This window comes from Brassica napus, chromosome A7 (assembly GCF_020379485.1).
Source record: "Brassica napus cultivar Da-Ae chromosome A7, Da-Ae, whole genome shotgun sequence".
In the NCBI taxonomy this organism is placed as follows: Eukaryota; Viridiplantae; Streptophyta; class Magnoliopsida; order Brassicales; family Brassicaceae; genus Brassica; species Brassica napus.
The window spans coordinates 16,120,110-16,137,455 of record NC_063440.1 but is presented as its reverse complement, the minus strand read 5'-3'; the positions used below and the strand labels follow the sequence as shown (position 1 = coordinate 16,137,455).

General features: G+C 34.5%; 1 protein-coding gene and 2 pseudogenes across 2 annotated transcripts; 1 reads left to right on the top strand and 2 right to left on the bottom strand.

The window, feature by feature from the left end:
* The first annotated feature begins 6,081 nt into the window (after nucleotides 1–6,081).
* LOC106352697 (AUGMIN subunit 6-like) lies at nucleotides 6,082–10,227 on the top strand. 2 transcript variants are annotated; one of them, XR_007315004.1, is made up of 14 exons: nucleotides 6,082–6,359; nucleotides 6,423–6,479; nucleotides 6,540–6,634; nucleotides 6,720–6,870; nucleotides 6,970–7,095; nucleotides 7,203–7,359; nucleotides 7,479–7,539; nucleotides 7,623–7,938; nucleotides 8,098–8,223; nucleotides 8,601–8,744; nucleotides 8,849–9,098; nucleotides 9,220–9,684; nucleotides 9,854–9,962; nucleotides 10,005–10,227. XR_007315004.1 is itself a non-coding variant. In XM_048736946.1 (13 exons), exons 1-13 carry the CDS (start codon nucleotides 6,144–6,146, stop codon nucleotides 9,892–9,894), a joined length of 2,205 nt encoding a protein of 734 aa, XP_048592903.1. In that variant the 5' UTR covers nucleotides 6,082–6,143; the 3' UTR covers nucleotides 9,895–10,227. The 2 variants fall into 2 exon arrangements, 1 of the variants encoding a protein (XP_048592903.1); XM_048736946.1 differs by having other exon boundaries at nucleotides 9,854–10,227.
* Nucleotides 10,228–11,044: 817 nt separating this feature from the next.
* LOC106355462 lies at nucleotides 11,045–14,447 on the bottom strand (annotated as a pseudogene).
* Nucleotides 14,337–17,048, bottom strand: LOC106352698 (annotated as a pseudogene).
* Nucleotides 17,049–17,346: the final 298 nt, after the last annotated feature.

The window sequence follows — 17,346 nt, the reverse complement described above, 5'->3', positions numbered from 1 at the left end:
AAAACTAATGAAACACTGCAGGGGGCAGGAAAAGCACAGGAAGAGAGGAGTGTGGTGTAGTCTCCCTCTCTCCTGTAACCACTGGAGAACGTTAGATCCGGCGTCTTCGACGAAGTGAGCTCAGATCTGACGTCGCCTCAAAATCGCCAAAACCCTAGCGCCGCTCCCTGAGCACCTACAATTGTGGGAAATAATTTCTAACCCTTTTTTTTTTTTTTTTTTTTTTTTTTTTTTTTTTTTTTTTTTTTTTTTTTTGGGCCTTTTCAGATGTTTTGTTGAAATACTTTTTGGACTCCGAAGCCAATTTGTTGTTTTCTTGATCAATTCACACTGGTTATTCCCTCCCATCCACGAATTAATAATATGCAATCCCCCACCCCAGTTCACACTCAGGGTCTGACTGGTTCAACCGCAGCGGTTGCGGTTGCGGTTGCGGGAGTTTGCGGATGCGGGTGGTTGCGGTTTCTAGCGGTTTTAAGAGATTTGTACGACTGGTTCTGCGGTTAGAAATTGGTGCGTTTGCGGGATACTTATGACTGGTTAACTACCAAATGCAGCAGCGGTTAAATAATAAATTAACAATATTTACATTTTATACAATTATAAAAATATCAAAAATAATAATATTATAATAAATATAAAAGTTATATTTAGAAAGTTATACTTTAAATTTTTTAAAAATTATAGAAAATATTTTTATTTAAAAGTTTTATAATATTAATTAAAATATAATAGATATATTTTAGCATTTTTATAATTCTAATTTATTTTTTTTATTGAATATTTTTATTTTTGTATTTATATTGTTTTGGAAAAAAAAGAAATTTTTTTTATCCTCCCGCAACCGCCCGCAACCGCAAACGCTAACTGGAACCAGCTTTTGAATTTATGAGGTTCAGAACGATTTGGAGCGGTTTGGAGCGATTTGAGCGATTGTTGCAAAACGCCAACCACCGCTACCAACCGCAAAAGCTGCGTTTGCGGGTGGTAGCGGGAAAACCAGTCATACCCTCAATCTTCGATTCTCTCATCTATGGTCTTCTTGAGACGGGCCTGTTAATTAAAAGTGTCAGCTGGGCTTTCCTCCAGCCGGACATTCTTTTTCTGGACAAAAGTGACAAGACAAGCCCAAATATAACCATGTCAGATTTGGATGTATCATCTAGTTACTAACTTTCGGTCGACTAGCTCTAATATTTTAACAAAACTGAAGCAATATATTTTCTTCTCTTTTCGTCTAACTGATATTTGATAATATTGACATTTTCTTACGTGTGTCCTTGGTTTGCTTCTAAGTTACACTGTACATTATTCATAAACTGGTGGTTGTGAAGTTATGATACCTAAAAGTAAAATAAAAAAGTAGTGTAAGAAGAAGATCTATATTCAAAATCCTATCCATCTTTTACCATTTTTTTTTTGCTTTTCTTGCCAAGTCTTTTGTTTCAACATAAATAGAATACATGGTCATGTTTACGTAATCTAATCTATTAGTTTAGCGTCTTATTTGAAATTTACCACAGTATGTTTTAAATTTAGATCTATTGAACATGTTGTGACTAAATATAAACATACACTCTTTATCTAAATTATTAAAACAAAATTATTTATAATATCTTGCCCTTGATTTACTTTTATAGTTACAAGTTATAAGCAATGTCACTCCTACATTTATGCTTAACATAATTAAATAATATATCATTTCGCAACTTCTATTACACCCCATTTCATTTGAATGTTTAACAAGGCTCCTTATTTTACTATACAAATTACTAGATTAAGATTTTTCGCCTTGCTGTGGGATGAATGTTGAATATACATACAATTTTATGTATTATTATTATTTGTGTTTTTTTTACTTATATTGAATTAGTGAGATGTCAGTAACTATTACATATATAACTAAATTGGTGCAGATATATAAATCAAAATAATCATTGTTATTTACAATCATTGCCATAGATGCTTAAGTATAATTTTTGAAATGCAATACAAAAAAAAATATGTTGTAAAAATCAAAAGTAATATAATATTTTGAAATCTTAATTTAATATAAAAATCATAAAACTTAATACCATAACATCCAAAAATATCACATATAGATAAAATTTACTAAAATAATATGATAGATGTTAATATGTATAAAATTTACTAAAATAATATGGAGATTTTTAAATAGAAAAATGTATTTAATTTAAAATCCCCAAAAATACTAAAATAGTAGATGTTAAAGTGTATTTTTTAAACATATCATAGAAACATAAATTATCCTAAACAAATATTCTTTCGAAAGTATTAACTAAATAATTTGAAAATTTTATTGTATGTAATAACAGTTAATAATAAATTAAAATGCATAAAACATATCATTATATATTAATAATTTTGAAAAAGAAACTTAAACATAAATACTATAGAGTTACACCATATATAACACTAAAGTGTAAATTGTATATTTTAAATATTTATGAAATATCAAAATTATACATTTATAAAATAAAATAAATATCTGCACGGACGTGCAGATCAAATTCTAGCAGACGGTTAAAACAATCTTAACACATTTGAAATTGTAATATGAAAACAGAAGTAGTATAAATACATAAAGAAGTCGTCAAGAAGCATTCAACGTCATATAGAACATGAGAATATAGAGGAACTAAAGTTTTCTTAGCAAACTGTCTTTACAACCGTTTTCATAACCTAGAAATATCTCCCGACGTTATAAGTTTCTATTTACCGATTCATATTCTTTGTAATCGTGGAATTCTATTTCAAATATTTTTTTCTAAAAAAAACAAGTGATAGTAGTATAATGGCATACGAGTTATGGATTGCAAAAACACCTCACTGCACTTTATCATGTAGTCACACAGATATGAATTTATTGCTTACAGTTCATTTGAATATATTCGTAGACAAAATATTTCTATGAGTTAAACTTTCCTTTGTGAACTAGTATAAGCCCTTATACCTATAATATCTCATGTTAGTAAAAATAAATAGAGATAATTTTTGACATACGGTTAGAGATAGATTATATCCTTCGATAAGATCCATTAGATAACGAAATCTATCCATTTTAATCCAAAAGATGGTATGAAGTTACACCGATTTGAAAAAAAGAGAGGATCAACTATAAAGAGATAGATGACCGAGAAAAGATATTCACAAACTTCTACACTTTTCATTATAAGATTAGAATTTTCACTATTCGCCTTGTTTTACCGCATAAAATCTTCGCTTATTTTTTTGTAATCGTGTTTTGATCTATTTAATCAACGTTTTTCAAATAATTCACCATCAAATTCGTCTATATATCTATTACGTGTTGAATTCCGGTTAAACGCTAACGTGTCATCGAATTCGACATAGTTATATAGGCTGAATGCAAATTCAACAGCATTGTTATTAGTGTATATACATATATTTATAAACTAGAACTAGTATATATAATTATCATAGTTAATATAGTGCGCCATATTTTGTTGCTTAATCTAATACATTATCTTATTTGTTGGCGTATATAGGAAGAAGATTCACGATAATGTTTTTTAAAAGACTCACGACAATGAAAATTCAAGCAGTGGTCCTACAAGTGTGTTGCTTTTGTTCAAATTCAAAGAATAATACGGATCCAATATGTAAATATGCCACAAAAATCCTAAAAACCGACCGTTGGACCGATGATGAATTTTAATAGCAACAAATTACGTACATTATCTATTGAAACCCACCACCAGCTTCTTCTGTTGTACCAATACAAAAATATCTTATTTTACCATTGGCATTATTACTAAATCCAATAACATATAACATGTACTATTGTCGTATAACTATATCAGCTCACTACTTTAATTTGCAAAAGCATCATAAAAACTGCAATTCTTAAAATAATCATAATGTTAGTTCGTTTCAATTCGAAAAATATGTTTTTATACCACTGGACGTGTAGACGATTGTTCGTAGGTGCACATTAGCATAGGCCCGTCTTTGTTTTTGAAAAATGCCTATGATTTTTAATTTTCCTGTCGACAGGATTAATTAATTCCAAAATAGTTTACAAAACGAGTACTCTAGTCTTTTATATCCACGTTATTACCCATAACTCTATATTATATCATGTTATAACCATGACTATTTTATTGTCAAACGATCCATATTAGTTTTATTTTCTTGAGAAAGGGTTTTCAACGATCCATATTAGTTGTACATTGACCGGGTGATTGTGGTCGAGTGGTAAGGAGACGGGGCTGAGACACCAACATGTTTCAGGTTCGATCCACCTGTTGCGCGAAACTAAGTCACAATTATCCTGGTCACCCAACACGGATATGAGCCCATGCTTTAGGACCCATTTGAATACCCGGAGAGAAGGTCTATCCGTGGGCTGCACCTCCCCTTGGGGATTAGTCTGGGCCTTTCCATGGGTTTGGGATACCCCCAGGTTAATCAAAAAAAAAAGAAAAAATATTAGTTGTACATTTTATATATGTTTTTGAGTAATGTAGCGGCCTGAAATCATTTTTCTATCAAATCCGTACTTCCGTAGCATTATCGAAATATGTTTAAAAATATACCACAATACAACTTATCATTGAAATATGTTATGTTTTCTAAAACAATAGATACAATTTTAAATAGTTATTTTATAGGTTCTCTCTCACCTCTCCTTAGAAAGAGAGAATTCTCTTGTGTTCTTTCATCTCTATCTTTAGCAGAAGATGAATTTTCTAGAAGAAAAGAAACTTTCTTTTGCTGTAAAGCGATTTCCAGTTTCGCATGAACAGTTTTTTTTTTGAGTGTTTCTCAATCTCTCTTAAAAGCTGATCTTCAAGTCTTTAACTTTATATTCGTCGGAGATTAAAATAATCAGTTCTCCACTAGATCTTCATTCTAATCTCGTTATTTATTTGGTTCAGTTCTTTTTTTTTAACTGTGTTCACTTTAATTTATCTATAGGAGAACCAGCCTTCCATGTTTATTTGCCTTCTATGGCGTAAATAAAACATCTCTGACTGAGATTATATTGTGTTTGATGAATTCTCTCGGTCAGTTTTGGAGTAAATAACAAGAGTTGGTGTTGTATAAAGCCTGAGAAATGATTTTGCTTCAATTTAACTCTCAATTCCTCTGTTTTAATTCTGGTGAAAAAGGTTTTCTAATCAAATAGGCGCAGTTGAAGTAGAAGGCATCCTTCATTGGTGTCAACGAAATCCCGTGAAAAGAGACAACAATGATAGGAGGCAAGTCTGGAAGTCCATGGTGGTAGAAGCTTTCTCACGATCTTAGGTGTTGCTTCTGACATGATGAACACGTGGGAGAACGCATGTATTGAAATGCCTTAGAAGCTAATGCGTGGAGGGACACTGAACTCATTACCGGTTCATGATCTGAGGTTTATTTTATTTGTATCATGAGCTTTTTGTAATGATACCAATGCACTGTCCCATTGGGCATGGTTTTAATGAACCCGAAAATTGACAAAAAAATATTATCTTATTTTTTAAGATTTCTATTTTATGTATGAATACAAGATTTTATGGCCTATAAAATGAAAATTGAACATTCATATACTTGTCACTTATGTGTGATTTTCACATATCACATATTTATAGTATCATTTTATAGATAATTAAATTAACAAATTATAGTATACTGTTTAAAATCAGAAATCAGTAGATATACAATCCATATTTTAATTTGAGTTTAGTTCTATTTTTTATGAATGATAACATCCAAAGTAAAATGTAATTTATCATTGATTATCTGATTTTCTCAATTTTTTAATTAAAAATATTTTAAAATATCATGATTTAATTCATACATAAATTCATTATATTAAACTATATACGAATATAATTAGTCTTTCTAATGATCATTCAGGGTAAAAATTCATTCTTAAAAAAAGTTAAAATACAATTCTGATTTCCTATTTTCATTTTATTTTAAAATTTTAAAATACTTTATTTGCTCAGTTTAAACTCTACAAGAAACTAGGGACACATTCCATAAATTATTGAAGTTGAGGGATTCATTTTTAAAAAGTCGCCGGAAAGAACACATTTCGATCGAGATTCAATTTAAAAGGGAAAAAAAATCAAAAAAAAAAAGAGGAGAGAGGAAGATCGGAGACGACGGTGATGACAATGGACAGAGAGAAGGAGAGAGAACTCGAGCTCGAGAGTGCAATGTACACCAACTGCTTACTCTTAGGTTTGGATCCGAACGTGATCGGACTCGGATCCTCCAACGGCACTCCTCGGGTCGGGTTATTCCGCCATTCAAACCCGAAGCTCGGAGAACAGCTTCTCTACTTCATCCTCTCTTCTCTCCGAGGACCCGCTCAGTCTTCAAAGGTACGCTTCCTCTCCACCTGCCTCTCTCTCTCCGAATCACTAACGGATTTCTCGATCTCTCAGGATTTCGATAAGGTCTGGCCAATTTTCGATTCGGCTCAGTCTCGCGATTTCCGCAAGGTAAATCTGAATACTGCGAGTTTTGTATAGGAGCAAAGGTTTAATTATTAGTTTCTGAAGGTTGTTCAAGGGATTATAAGCGAGCTCGAGTCACAAGGAGCATTACCAAGGAGTAACTCGAGGGTTTCATCGCTTGCTACTTGTTGTGGACCTAGGTTGATGTTTACGTCATTTATATTGTGCAGCATTAGATGATTGTATGGTGTATGTAGATGTGGAACCTTTTGTTTTTGATTGCAGATTTGTGGAGCTCTTATGGCAGCTCTCACTGCATGCTTTAAGAGAAGTTCATAGAAGGACTTTTCCTGCTGATGTGGCTTCCAATCCTCTGCCTTCTTCTCTTACAGACGTGTCCTTCTCACATGCAGCTACTTTGCTTCCTGTAACCAAGGTAGTATCCATATTGTGTGCTGTACTTTACACTGGTCTATGTAGAACCTTTTGAGTAGTGAGCGGGATAATGTAGAAATGCTCGTTTCTATGTTTGCAGGCCCGAATAGCGGTTGAGCGCCGTCGATTTCTTAAAGACGCAGAAACTGCTGTTCAGAGACAGGCCATGTGGTCTAATTTAGCCCATGAGATGACTGCAGAGTTCCGTGGTCTATGTGCTGAAGAGGTAGGAGGTTACATGTTCTTTTTTTGGTGAGAGGTACTGATTTGCTTTTGCTTGATAGTACTGGTTAATTTATTGATTCATTTCATTTTCTGTTTTGTTGGTATAAGGCATATCTGCAGCAGGAACTGGAAAAACTTAACGACTTAAGAAACAAAGTAAAGCAGGAAGGAGAAGTGTGGGATGACCTTGTTTCTAGCTCCAGTCTGAATTCTCATCTAGTTTCAAAGTCCACTCGGTTATGGGATTCTATAATGGCTCGTAAAGGTAAGGTTTTGTGCTGTTCTGTTTATTTTTAGGAGTTAAATACTGAGAAAAGGTACTTAAATGTAGTATTATGCAAGAGTTATATAGGGTACGAATTTGATGTTTGTCATTATGTTCAGGTCAGCATGAAGTTCTTGCGTCTGGTCCCATTGAGGATTTGATAGCTCACAGGGAGCATAGGTAACTGGCCTCTTGTGAAACACACGGTCTGAATTCTACTTACCAATATACTGACGTGACGTCTGGTTTCTTTTGATCTGTAGATACCGAATTTCAGGATCGGCCCTACTTGCAGCGATGGATCAGAGTTCTCAAGTTCCTCGCGCAGAATTACTCTCTGCCCATTCAGATGATTCAGCGTCACCAACAGACGACAAAGAACTAAGTGATGGATCGTACGCAAACATGCATGAGCATTCTCTAGTAGACAGTTTCGAAACCAACTCACAAGCAAGTGATGAAACACTCTCTCGAGTAGATGATAGAGGTGGAAGGAATAACCAGACAGTTGATGTAGCGGAAATCATAAGGCGCTGGACACACGCATTACAGCGTATTCATAAACAGTCTCTTCAGCTGGTATGTCTTTTCCTATCTCGTTATGGGGTTTCACTGAAGTACTTTTAACCATTCTGGCTATTATGCGCTTCCTTCATTGCTTAATGCTCCACTCTTTTTTTCTGTGAGGAATTCAGTTCCATGACTTTGTTACTTATCTTTCATCTTTTACATGTTTAGGCTAAAGCAAATGACGGGGATGGTCCAGATATTTTGCGGACTGCAAATGATGGTGGTACAAGTGGGCATGTTGAATCATTGGCTGCAACTTTGGCTGAACATCAACAACATTTAGCTAGCTTTCAGGTAAATATGTTGCTTTTTGTTTCAAATGCACATATTAGAAACATAAGATGCTTTTGTTAAGGGACTTGATGGAAATTTTCATGGAAACATAGCTTGTAGACGGCATCCGTTCAGTAACTAAAGAAACTAACAAGTCTGCCTCTTTTTGCTATTCTGTAATATTTGTAAACGGCAGTATGTTTGATTGGTGATATCCGGAGTTCCATTAATGTTTGTGAATATTCTGTTCAGCTTCTCTTGGGAGAGTATCAGAAGTATTTAGAGAATTACATGTTTAATTACCATACTATTTTATAGGATATTTTTGAGCATCCTACAAAAATATTCTGTTCAGCTTCTCTACTATGTTCATACTGGTGATGGCACATTATATGCAGGTACTCATCAACCAATTAAAGGAAGTTTCTCCAGCTATACAGAAATCCATATTAGAATGTACGGAGAAGGTTAATAGTCTTCCCCCAACCTTACCTCCAGCTACGAGAAGTAACGGGCAAACAGCTTCACTTCTACAATCTCAGGTGAGTGGGATAATTATAGTAACAGTTTGATGAGTTAGCTTTTATTCTCTTCCGATGCATATTTGACAGAGGCGCTCACTGTAACTTTTCCCCCTGTTGCACAGGAAGGTGTATCCGATGATGTTGCTGGGCTGACATCGACAATGTCTAATGTTCAGATTGAGAAGGTCTCAGCTAGCCCTACGTTAAAGCTTCCACAATTATTTAGCTCCACTCCTACTTCTTCTGGTAAAGGCGGAAATGGACAAAAGCGACATCAAATGGCTTCTCAGATCAACAAAATGGAAAGCTTGTCTGAGAAGAACACTACGGACCAACCATTGTCAAATACTCGAGCAGACAACTTGCCGACTGGTTTGTTGCATAATTACCTTCTGTATTGAAATAAAATATGATATAGTACATAATTTTTATTTATTTGAATTGTGTGATATGCCAGTTCACTAAGACCATTGTCTTATAATGTTTGTTTCAGATACCAACAGCTATTTTGTCCAGAACCTGAAGAAATCTGTTAGAGAAGCGGCTTTATTGATTCCATCTTCAGCAGGATCATCACGGGACAGTCAATCCGATGAAGGCTCCGAGCATTACTTCGTACCTCTTTCAGGAGCTGGCTTTTCCCGATTTCCATCAGAAACCAAAGGCCTGCCTCTCAGAGGGTCGAGGTTACAGACCTCTCTGAGCGAGCCTTCCTTTCTTGAACACAATGTTCCCCATAGCCTCGCGCCAAGCAAGTACAGCGACATACCCGACACGTTTGATGATCTAGATTCCTTCAAAGATTACGATAACGGGAATGGGTTTCTCTCAGTTGCTGGATCAAACAGTGTAACTTCTGATCCGCAACAATCGTTTTACGACGTTGAAGATCAAGTGTTTTCACCACCTTTACTAATGGACTCGTCCCTATTATCAGATACCTACGAAGACTTGTTAGGTACCTTCATTATCCTCTTTGGTGTTTACATGACCTTAGTACCGTTATGTTTGAGGGCGGTCCAGTTTCTAAATACTTTGAACACATTAAGAAATATCCGGTCTGTAAAAACTAATGCGTAGATCTCAAATATAACAGCATCTAGGTTCTAATTGTTTTACTTTTGCAGCTCCTTTGTCAGAAACCGAAGCAGCCTTGATGGAGCATTAGGATAAAGAAGCCATGGATCAGACAAAACGATGACACTTCTGTTTCTTCAACGATTCTTCTTGGGGTGATTGAAGCATGTGGGTCTCTCAAGACAGGTGTTTCAGTTATGGTTACCAGTTAACAAGGGTGTTTCTTAATTTTTCTTGGATTTGTTGGTAATGAGATTTATCTTGATGAATGAATGATCTGACTTACTTTGTGTGTCAAGTGTGTGTATACAACCTCCAGATCAGGTAGAAGCATCGCTCTCTTATGTTTGGGTTTCCAGTAAAAAAAATACAGATTGGTTCTTGTTTAAAAATTTAGATGTAAAGTAAAGAAAATAGTGAAGAATCTGCTAATCTCTTTTCATTCTGAATATCTTTGGTATTTAGGAAATATGTTGCAAAATTCTCCAAATTATTTTAACAATATGGATTTTTAAGTTTGCCACTGGCGATCAAAATTTCCCTTTAGGAGAATAAATGGAACAATAGAATAAAAAATATTTCCACTGCCAGGAGTCAAACCCTGACGTCAAGCAATTAACGGGTGTGCTACAGTTGATCTGTTTATTTAACAATTAACTTATGTATTACATTAGACTCAATAGGTCCGTCTACCATCTTCAGGGGGCTAGTCTTCTTCAGTTCGTCCATCGCTTGTTAGGTATGTTCACTATTCTCTATGGTGTTGACATTACATTAGTCACATGACTCACATTATGTTTAAAGTGTATCAGTATTCTAATAATTAACTATAATCAACCACACATTATGTAATAGACCCATGTCCGGCCAAAAATATTAATACGTATAACTTTTAAAAGACAAAAAGCTCAGAAAGAGAATTAAAATATTGAAACATCCCACCTCTTTGAAGAGGCTTATGCAAGCTATTAATAAACTGAGTTACTAAATTTTTCGGTAAAAATGTGGCCAGAAATATTAATAAGTTAATGAAAGTTGGAAACATGCTTATATAGCTTATGCTCAGGACGGACAACGCAAATATTAAAACATGTAGTTTCTAACAGATGATGTTTATTACTTACATTTCACTTTCCTTTAACAGCTCCACTGATCATTAAGAACAAGAGGCTTATGGATCTCTCGGTCTCGCACAAGTGTTTCAATGATTATTTTCCGAGTACTTCTGTTTATCAAAACATGAGCTTCCTCTTTTGGAAGAAGAAAAAAATGGCTTATATAAAACTACTTATTGAAACTTTTCTATGGATCTTATGATATATTTGAAAGACACGCAATGATAAGATTTTTAATGGAAAAAAGGTATCACCTATAGATATCCTCCAGCTAGCTTCCATTGAAGCCGAATGCTGAAGAAAAGCCAACCTACTTGAGGACAACAAGGAAGAGAAGACACAGACTGCTCCTTCGACTAGCTCAACTCTTCCAGCGGACCCTCAAGATCCGATCTATCAAATCAATGCGTCATAGATTGAAAAGAGTACGGTTAGTGGTCTAGGGTGGTTTTACAAGGATCAAATGGGAGTCGAGAGATTTTAACTACAAAGATGCCAGAAAAGCATATCACCTCTCCATGTTGAGATGGAAGGACTCATATGGGCGATGTCACGTTTGCAAGACCTACTTTGCACTGTGATTCATATAGAGACGGGTCGTTCCAAATTGGTGGACATGATTGTGAACCCCACCGACTGGCCGGTGTTTGCCTCCGAGCTAATCTCATTCAAACGCCTAAAGGTGGGTTTCTTAGTTTTTAGCATTGACCGTATACTCAGAATCATGAATTTGATTCTTTCGCGAAAGAGGCGAGAAACATTGGAGTTCTCTTTTCCTATATAGATCAGACCCATCCAGACAGAGCGTCTCTTCGGAGCGACTCAAGCCCGACTACCACTCAATCTTAGAAGATAGGTATCGACAAAAAAAACACAATTTATATTTAGATTTATCGGAAACCAACAAATATTTTGTCATATGCGAGATATTATCGTCTTATAAATGTTGAAAATTATGATTAAAATATGTAACTTAATAAATTCTATAACTGAATATATATATATTACTGTTTATCTCCATTAATTTGTATCCAAATCATTTGTTATATGCTATATATTCTCACATTAGTTTGATAAAATTACCTTGCTATAGCTAAGGTAACTATTTATAAGAGAAGTGTCCTACTTCCAGAGAAGATGGTGCAATGCAGCTTACAGTTACATACACACCATAAGGTTCTCTAAAACACTGCACTGCTAACAATAGTTTCATGTCAAATTCCCTTTTAATAAATATTTTTTCGCTGATGTTTATCAAGACGTAAAACGGAGTGCCACATTCAAGCCCTCTTCCCATGCTATCCTGATGAGAATACATAGCATAGTGATCACAGAGATCAGTGTATGAGCCAGTGCAGTTGCAGTCTTGTACATGGCAGGAGCAAAGAGAGAAGCTGCATTCTTTCTTATGGGTTGATTCTTTCAGAAAAGGGACCTTCTCGGTGCAACCAAGCTTAGCGTTTATGCATGGTAGAAAGACTGATTCTATCAGAGTCTCCATTCCTCTGCAGTGAATATGGCCTATAGGTGAAGCACATGTAGGGCATATATTACTCAGTTTGGAACAGCAAGAAGAGCAAAGCCATATGTCCATTATCACACTAAATACAACACTCAATGAGTTTTTTGTCGACCATTGGTAATCAATAATTATATCATCACTATCATGTTTCTTCTTTTGATAAATATATGAAAATTCAAAATTCTCAGTTAAAAAACATACTATATGTCTTGCGTATTATTTAATCTAATCTATTAAAAGAGAAGTCATGACTCTTTTAACGTGTGATATTTTTAAATGGACCATCTACTAGAATTGATCGCATTATATTTTTCAATTATTAATAATCTTAATATTAAATAGAAACAATATTAGAAACACATCTGGATATCTACTCTATATCTACTCTATAACCAAATGAACTCATATCTTCGAGCCAACTCATGACTTTAAATGAATACTTTTATTCTTCGGTCAAAGACATAAACGTCTATAATTCATTCACGTCTCGGAAGTGTTACTCTATAGTAAACTAATATCATCTTTTTAGTTGCTGATTTTAAATGAATATCAAATTCATGTCAATTTTGACTGTTACAAACGTCTTCCAAGATTCTATGACTTATTGTGTTTTGTTGACAATATTGAAATTATGCTCGCTTGATACAATTACGTTGATTTAAGTTGTCCTACCATTTACTATAGATGATTTGATTGTAAGCTTTGAACATTTGTTAATAATTTACTGAACACATTGAGCATTTGGAGAAGATGAAGTTGGTGCATTGTTAACGTCATTAAGAATTTGTACCTCAATCATTTAAAACCCATCTATCTATGGCTATATTTTAGTAGTTACAAATTTTCAAACGCAAGATAAAAAACTATCATTCAGTTGCAACAATAATATCTACATATTATTTAATATTCACATTAAATCAAGATTAAGTGCTAATCAGTTATAACTAATCAATGCAATATCTACTTTTATCGTTTGAGTAATAAAATATATAATTCTTTCATGTGTGATTTTTTTTTTTAATTTGGACAATCTTTTTAATTTTTTATTAAATGTATTTTATTAAAACTAATAACTTAGAATCTTTAAACTACTTTAATCATAATATCTTTTGATATCTTTTCATTTTAAATATATATTTTAAAAAATCTGTTTAAAAAGATTTTAACAAGATCTTAATTTTCAAAAAATATATGTAAATATTGTCACTAATTACATAATTAGTTTTGAAATATAGTTATGCATTAATATATTTAGTTATCGTTTATAAAATAAAAAAAAAATTATATCCTATTTTTATCTATTATATAATCATAATCAATCGTATCAAAATAAAATTATTGTATTGAGCTAAATATGGTAAAATCATAGTAAACTAATAATTTATATATAATTTATTTTCATAATTATGAATATCTATGTACAAAATATAATACGTTGGTAAGACATATGTATATTCATATTAAAAATATAATACGCTGACAAAATGACTTAACATTTGCAAACTATATAATAAATATATAGAGTTAAGATTTTTATATATACAATAGTATAGTATCTAAAATGAATAAATGTAAAAAATATTGCTAAAAGGAAATTTAGCTTTGAAAGGCGGTCAAAATTTAGCATAAATTAAATACAAAATAATTTTAAATATGTTGTTTCATGCATATATTAATTTGTTTAATAACCAAATGCAAATACAATAAGATAAATATATAATAAGAAGCAAAAAATATATATGACGGTTTTCAATAATTGATTAACTACAACATATAAACTATAAAATTATAAAATTATTGTATCTGAAATAGTTATATAAACATTTAAATATAAGATTAACTTTTTTAAAATGTACACTACTAACAATCCAAAATAAATATCTGCGTATACAAAACTGAAAACAAACAACCGCGCGGTTGCTCAGATCGAGATCTAGTAATTTATTAAATAAAGAGTATACTTGTTTGTTTCTTTTTCCCGGGAAGCAATTAATTACATACTGCCATACCGGACGTATCTACATTATTTTTTCACCATAGAAAATTCGGAAACAAAACAAAATATATGCAAGTATTGCGCTTTTAAAAATTCAGACAAAAAAAGGTATTGGGTTTTTAAGAGAGTTTTTAATTGCTTTTTCCTCTTCCGACCAAATATTTCATCAGCACAACCCATCTGAGCAACAACTTCACCCACCAATTATATTCCTTTCTTACTCCCACACTAAACGCTGCGTTTTACGGTCCACGAAATTCTCCAATACCCAATCCTTGAGCCCATTATCTCTCACTTCGCAGAACCTCTCAGCCCAATCAGACGGTTCAACGGGTCGTGTCCCTAACCCGGGTGTCCGATCTTTGGACCCGACAGTCTCCTTGTCCTGCCAATCCGCTACATATGTTGCCACTCTTCTTTTAAACTTCTCCTTAAAAATATCCCATACCTGATATTTATAATGGTTGATTATCATCGCATCCTTTTCAACGTCAACAAACGTGAACCCTTCTTTTAGTTGAAAGTGGTGCACAACGTTTATAAGCGTCGCGTTTAGCGTTTCTGGTCTAACTATGCTCTTGTGTCTCTCCGGTTGCGACATACGACACGTGTAAGATGCCATGACTCCACGACGAGGTGGATCTTTAAGACCAGAAGGTCCGAAACTGTGACATGACGTTCGTATTTCACCAATCTTGCTAGACGATGATGATGATGGTGTTGTGTATTTTTTTATGACTTGGGTTAAGGTTTGACCAGACGGGATGTAAAAAAACTCGTCGACGTCAATAAACGCGACCCAGTCACAATCGCGTTTGGCTCGAATCGCGCAGTTAGCAAACCCAGCTTCTTGAGTTTTGATCCACGGCCAAAAGTGTCTAGAAACGTTGTAACCGCAGTTTTTTAGATTCTTGACCGCCGAAACTATGTCGTCATCGCTATTATTGTCGTAGATATGAACCATCGTGAAACGCCGATTTCAGCATGATACATCACCCATTCTCTCAAAACGTTGGCTGCGTTTCGTGTCATGGTGCAAACACATGTCTCGAATTGTTTTCTTTCACCATAGGTCAAGTCTTTGACCCGAACCGGATGGTTTATTGGGTGGGCAACGGAAGGTAGCATCCCACTTCCTTTGATTCTCACAGAGACTTTAACCGCAGGAGATTGGGCCACTCGGGGGGCCTTTAACACTGTTAGTGGCGTTTTGCACCGTACGATCTCTTGGGCCGCAGAGATAACTTGTGACCTAAGCAAAAGTTTGGGCTTCGCTAAATCCCAACCGTACACGCACTCGTATCTTGACACGTCAGCAACTTTTCCTGGCCGTAGATTTAAACCCTTGACAAACGCCACCGTGGTGTTATCGTGGTCGATCACGGCGTCGTAAACCAGCCTATCCCACTGGTATGTGGCTCCCACCAGGAAACGATTATCAACCGTCCATCTCGTAACGGCGAGTGATACAGTATGGTGACGTGGCAGGGCGGAACACCGTACAATCTGACGGCCGGAATAGCTGGTTTCCACCGCGAATGGTAACTCTTTATACACTTTGGACGAGTCGTTTGTGCGGGCGAAAACGCAGAAGAGGTCGTCTTTTGTTAATAACCGAGAAGACGATTGATAATACTTTATGAAAATAAGTGTTTGGTCAGGAAACTTAACCGCTTCATGAACCGGGGCCACCATAACCGCCGGTACAGAGCCACCATGAACCGCCTTAATCGACGGGCGGAATTTCTCTGGTTTAATCCAAATTATAGTCAGTTTAGTGATTATTAGCGGGCGTTATAGAGCTTAACCAATTACCTAAGAAGATGAACAAAGCCGAGAAGACAAGGAAGGAGGAGACGAACAGAGCAACAAACCGGAAAAATCTTCTCCATGAAACGACGACGTCACCAACGCCGCGTTTCCTACGGTTTTTCATCTGTTGTTCCGCCAAATAAAAAAAAGGACACCGAAGCAAAACGTTGTTGTTCTTACTCTCTCTGTTTCTAGATTTTAGGTTTGATCAATTATTGCTGAAGAATATTAAGCTTATGTATTTATTTTACTCGTATACAAATTGTAATTTTTGTTCTTATTCTCTGATTATGAAAGAAGACAGATAAATATGGGTTTGTCATTTTTTTTCTTCACTGATGCTCAAAGACGTTCATGGAAATTTACGAGCTTGACGTTGAAGGTTCAAGAAAGTGACTGCTTATTGTTAAACCAACGCCGGTTCGACCGGACAATCTATCTCTTTCTCGTTTTAAACCCAATAAAGTATCTACAATTCTTGTTTTTAGTAGTTTACATTCGAAGAGTGTACCATATAATATATAACAAAAAAATTAAAGAAGAAAAAAGCAAAACAATAAATTTTAGTTCAAAAAAAAAAGAAGAAGAAAAAAGCAAAGAGAAAGTTAAGATACCTTACTTGATAATTTGATATTTCAAATCATTTATTAAATATATATTTAGAGCTTCAGTTCTGTATCAACTTGAATTTTTGTTTTCGTAATTGATTGAGCTCCAAAGTTGAAAGAGACAAGGCCATGATTCGATTAGTGTCATTGACTTTTTAGAGTCATATTGGACTCATACTGGAAAAGTAGGATCCACTTATCGCCATTTTTTGTTTGTTTCCGGACGTCATGATCGTCATCTAACGTATATCCTACGACGTCGTTTTGTTTTTGGAAGTGAAATTCTTTTTTGTAATATTCAGTTTGGCCCAAAAGAGTATAATGTTTATTGTTTAATGAGAATGAAATCAACCAAACGGTGACGTATGGTGTGGTGTTAGTAGTGCATTGAGTTTAGAAACGGCGACGTACTTGGTGTGTGAAGCTGCTTGTTAAGTAAGTACAAATAAACCGTCTTTTTATATAGAGGGTCGAAGATTTCGATCACGAC

What these genes read in the sequence shown, in the direction of transcription:
- LOC106352697 (XM_048736946.1), top strand. Translation starts at nt 6,144, where the DNA reads ATGACAATGGACAGAGAGAAGGAGAGAGAACTCGAGCTCGAGAGTGCA. An exon ending in CTTTGCTTCCTGTAACCAAG is followed by an intron (nt 6,871 to 6,969) that starts GTAGTATCCATA and finishes CTATGTTTGCAG; the next exon opens with GCCCGAATAGCGGTTGAGCG. An exon ending in GTGGTCTATGTGCTGAAGAG is followed by an intron (nt 7,096 to 7,202) that starts GTAGGAGGTTAC and finishes TGTTGGTATAAG; the next exon opens with GCATATCTGCAGCAGGAACT.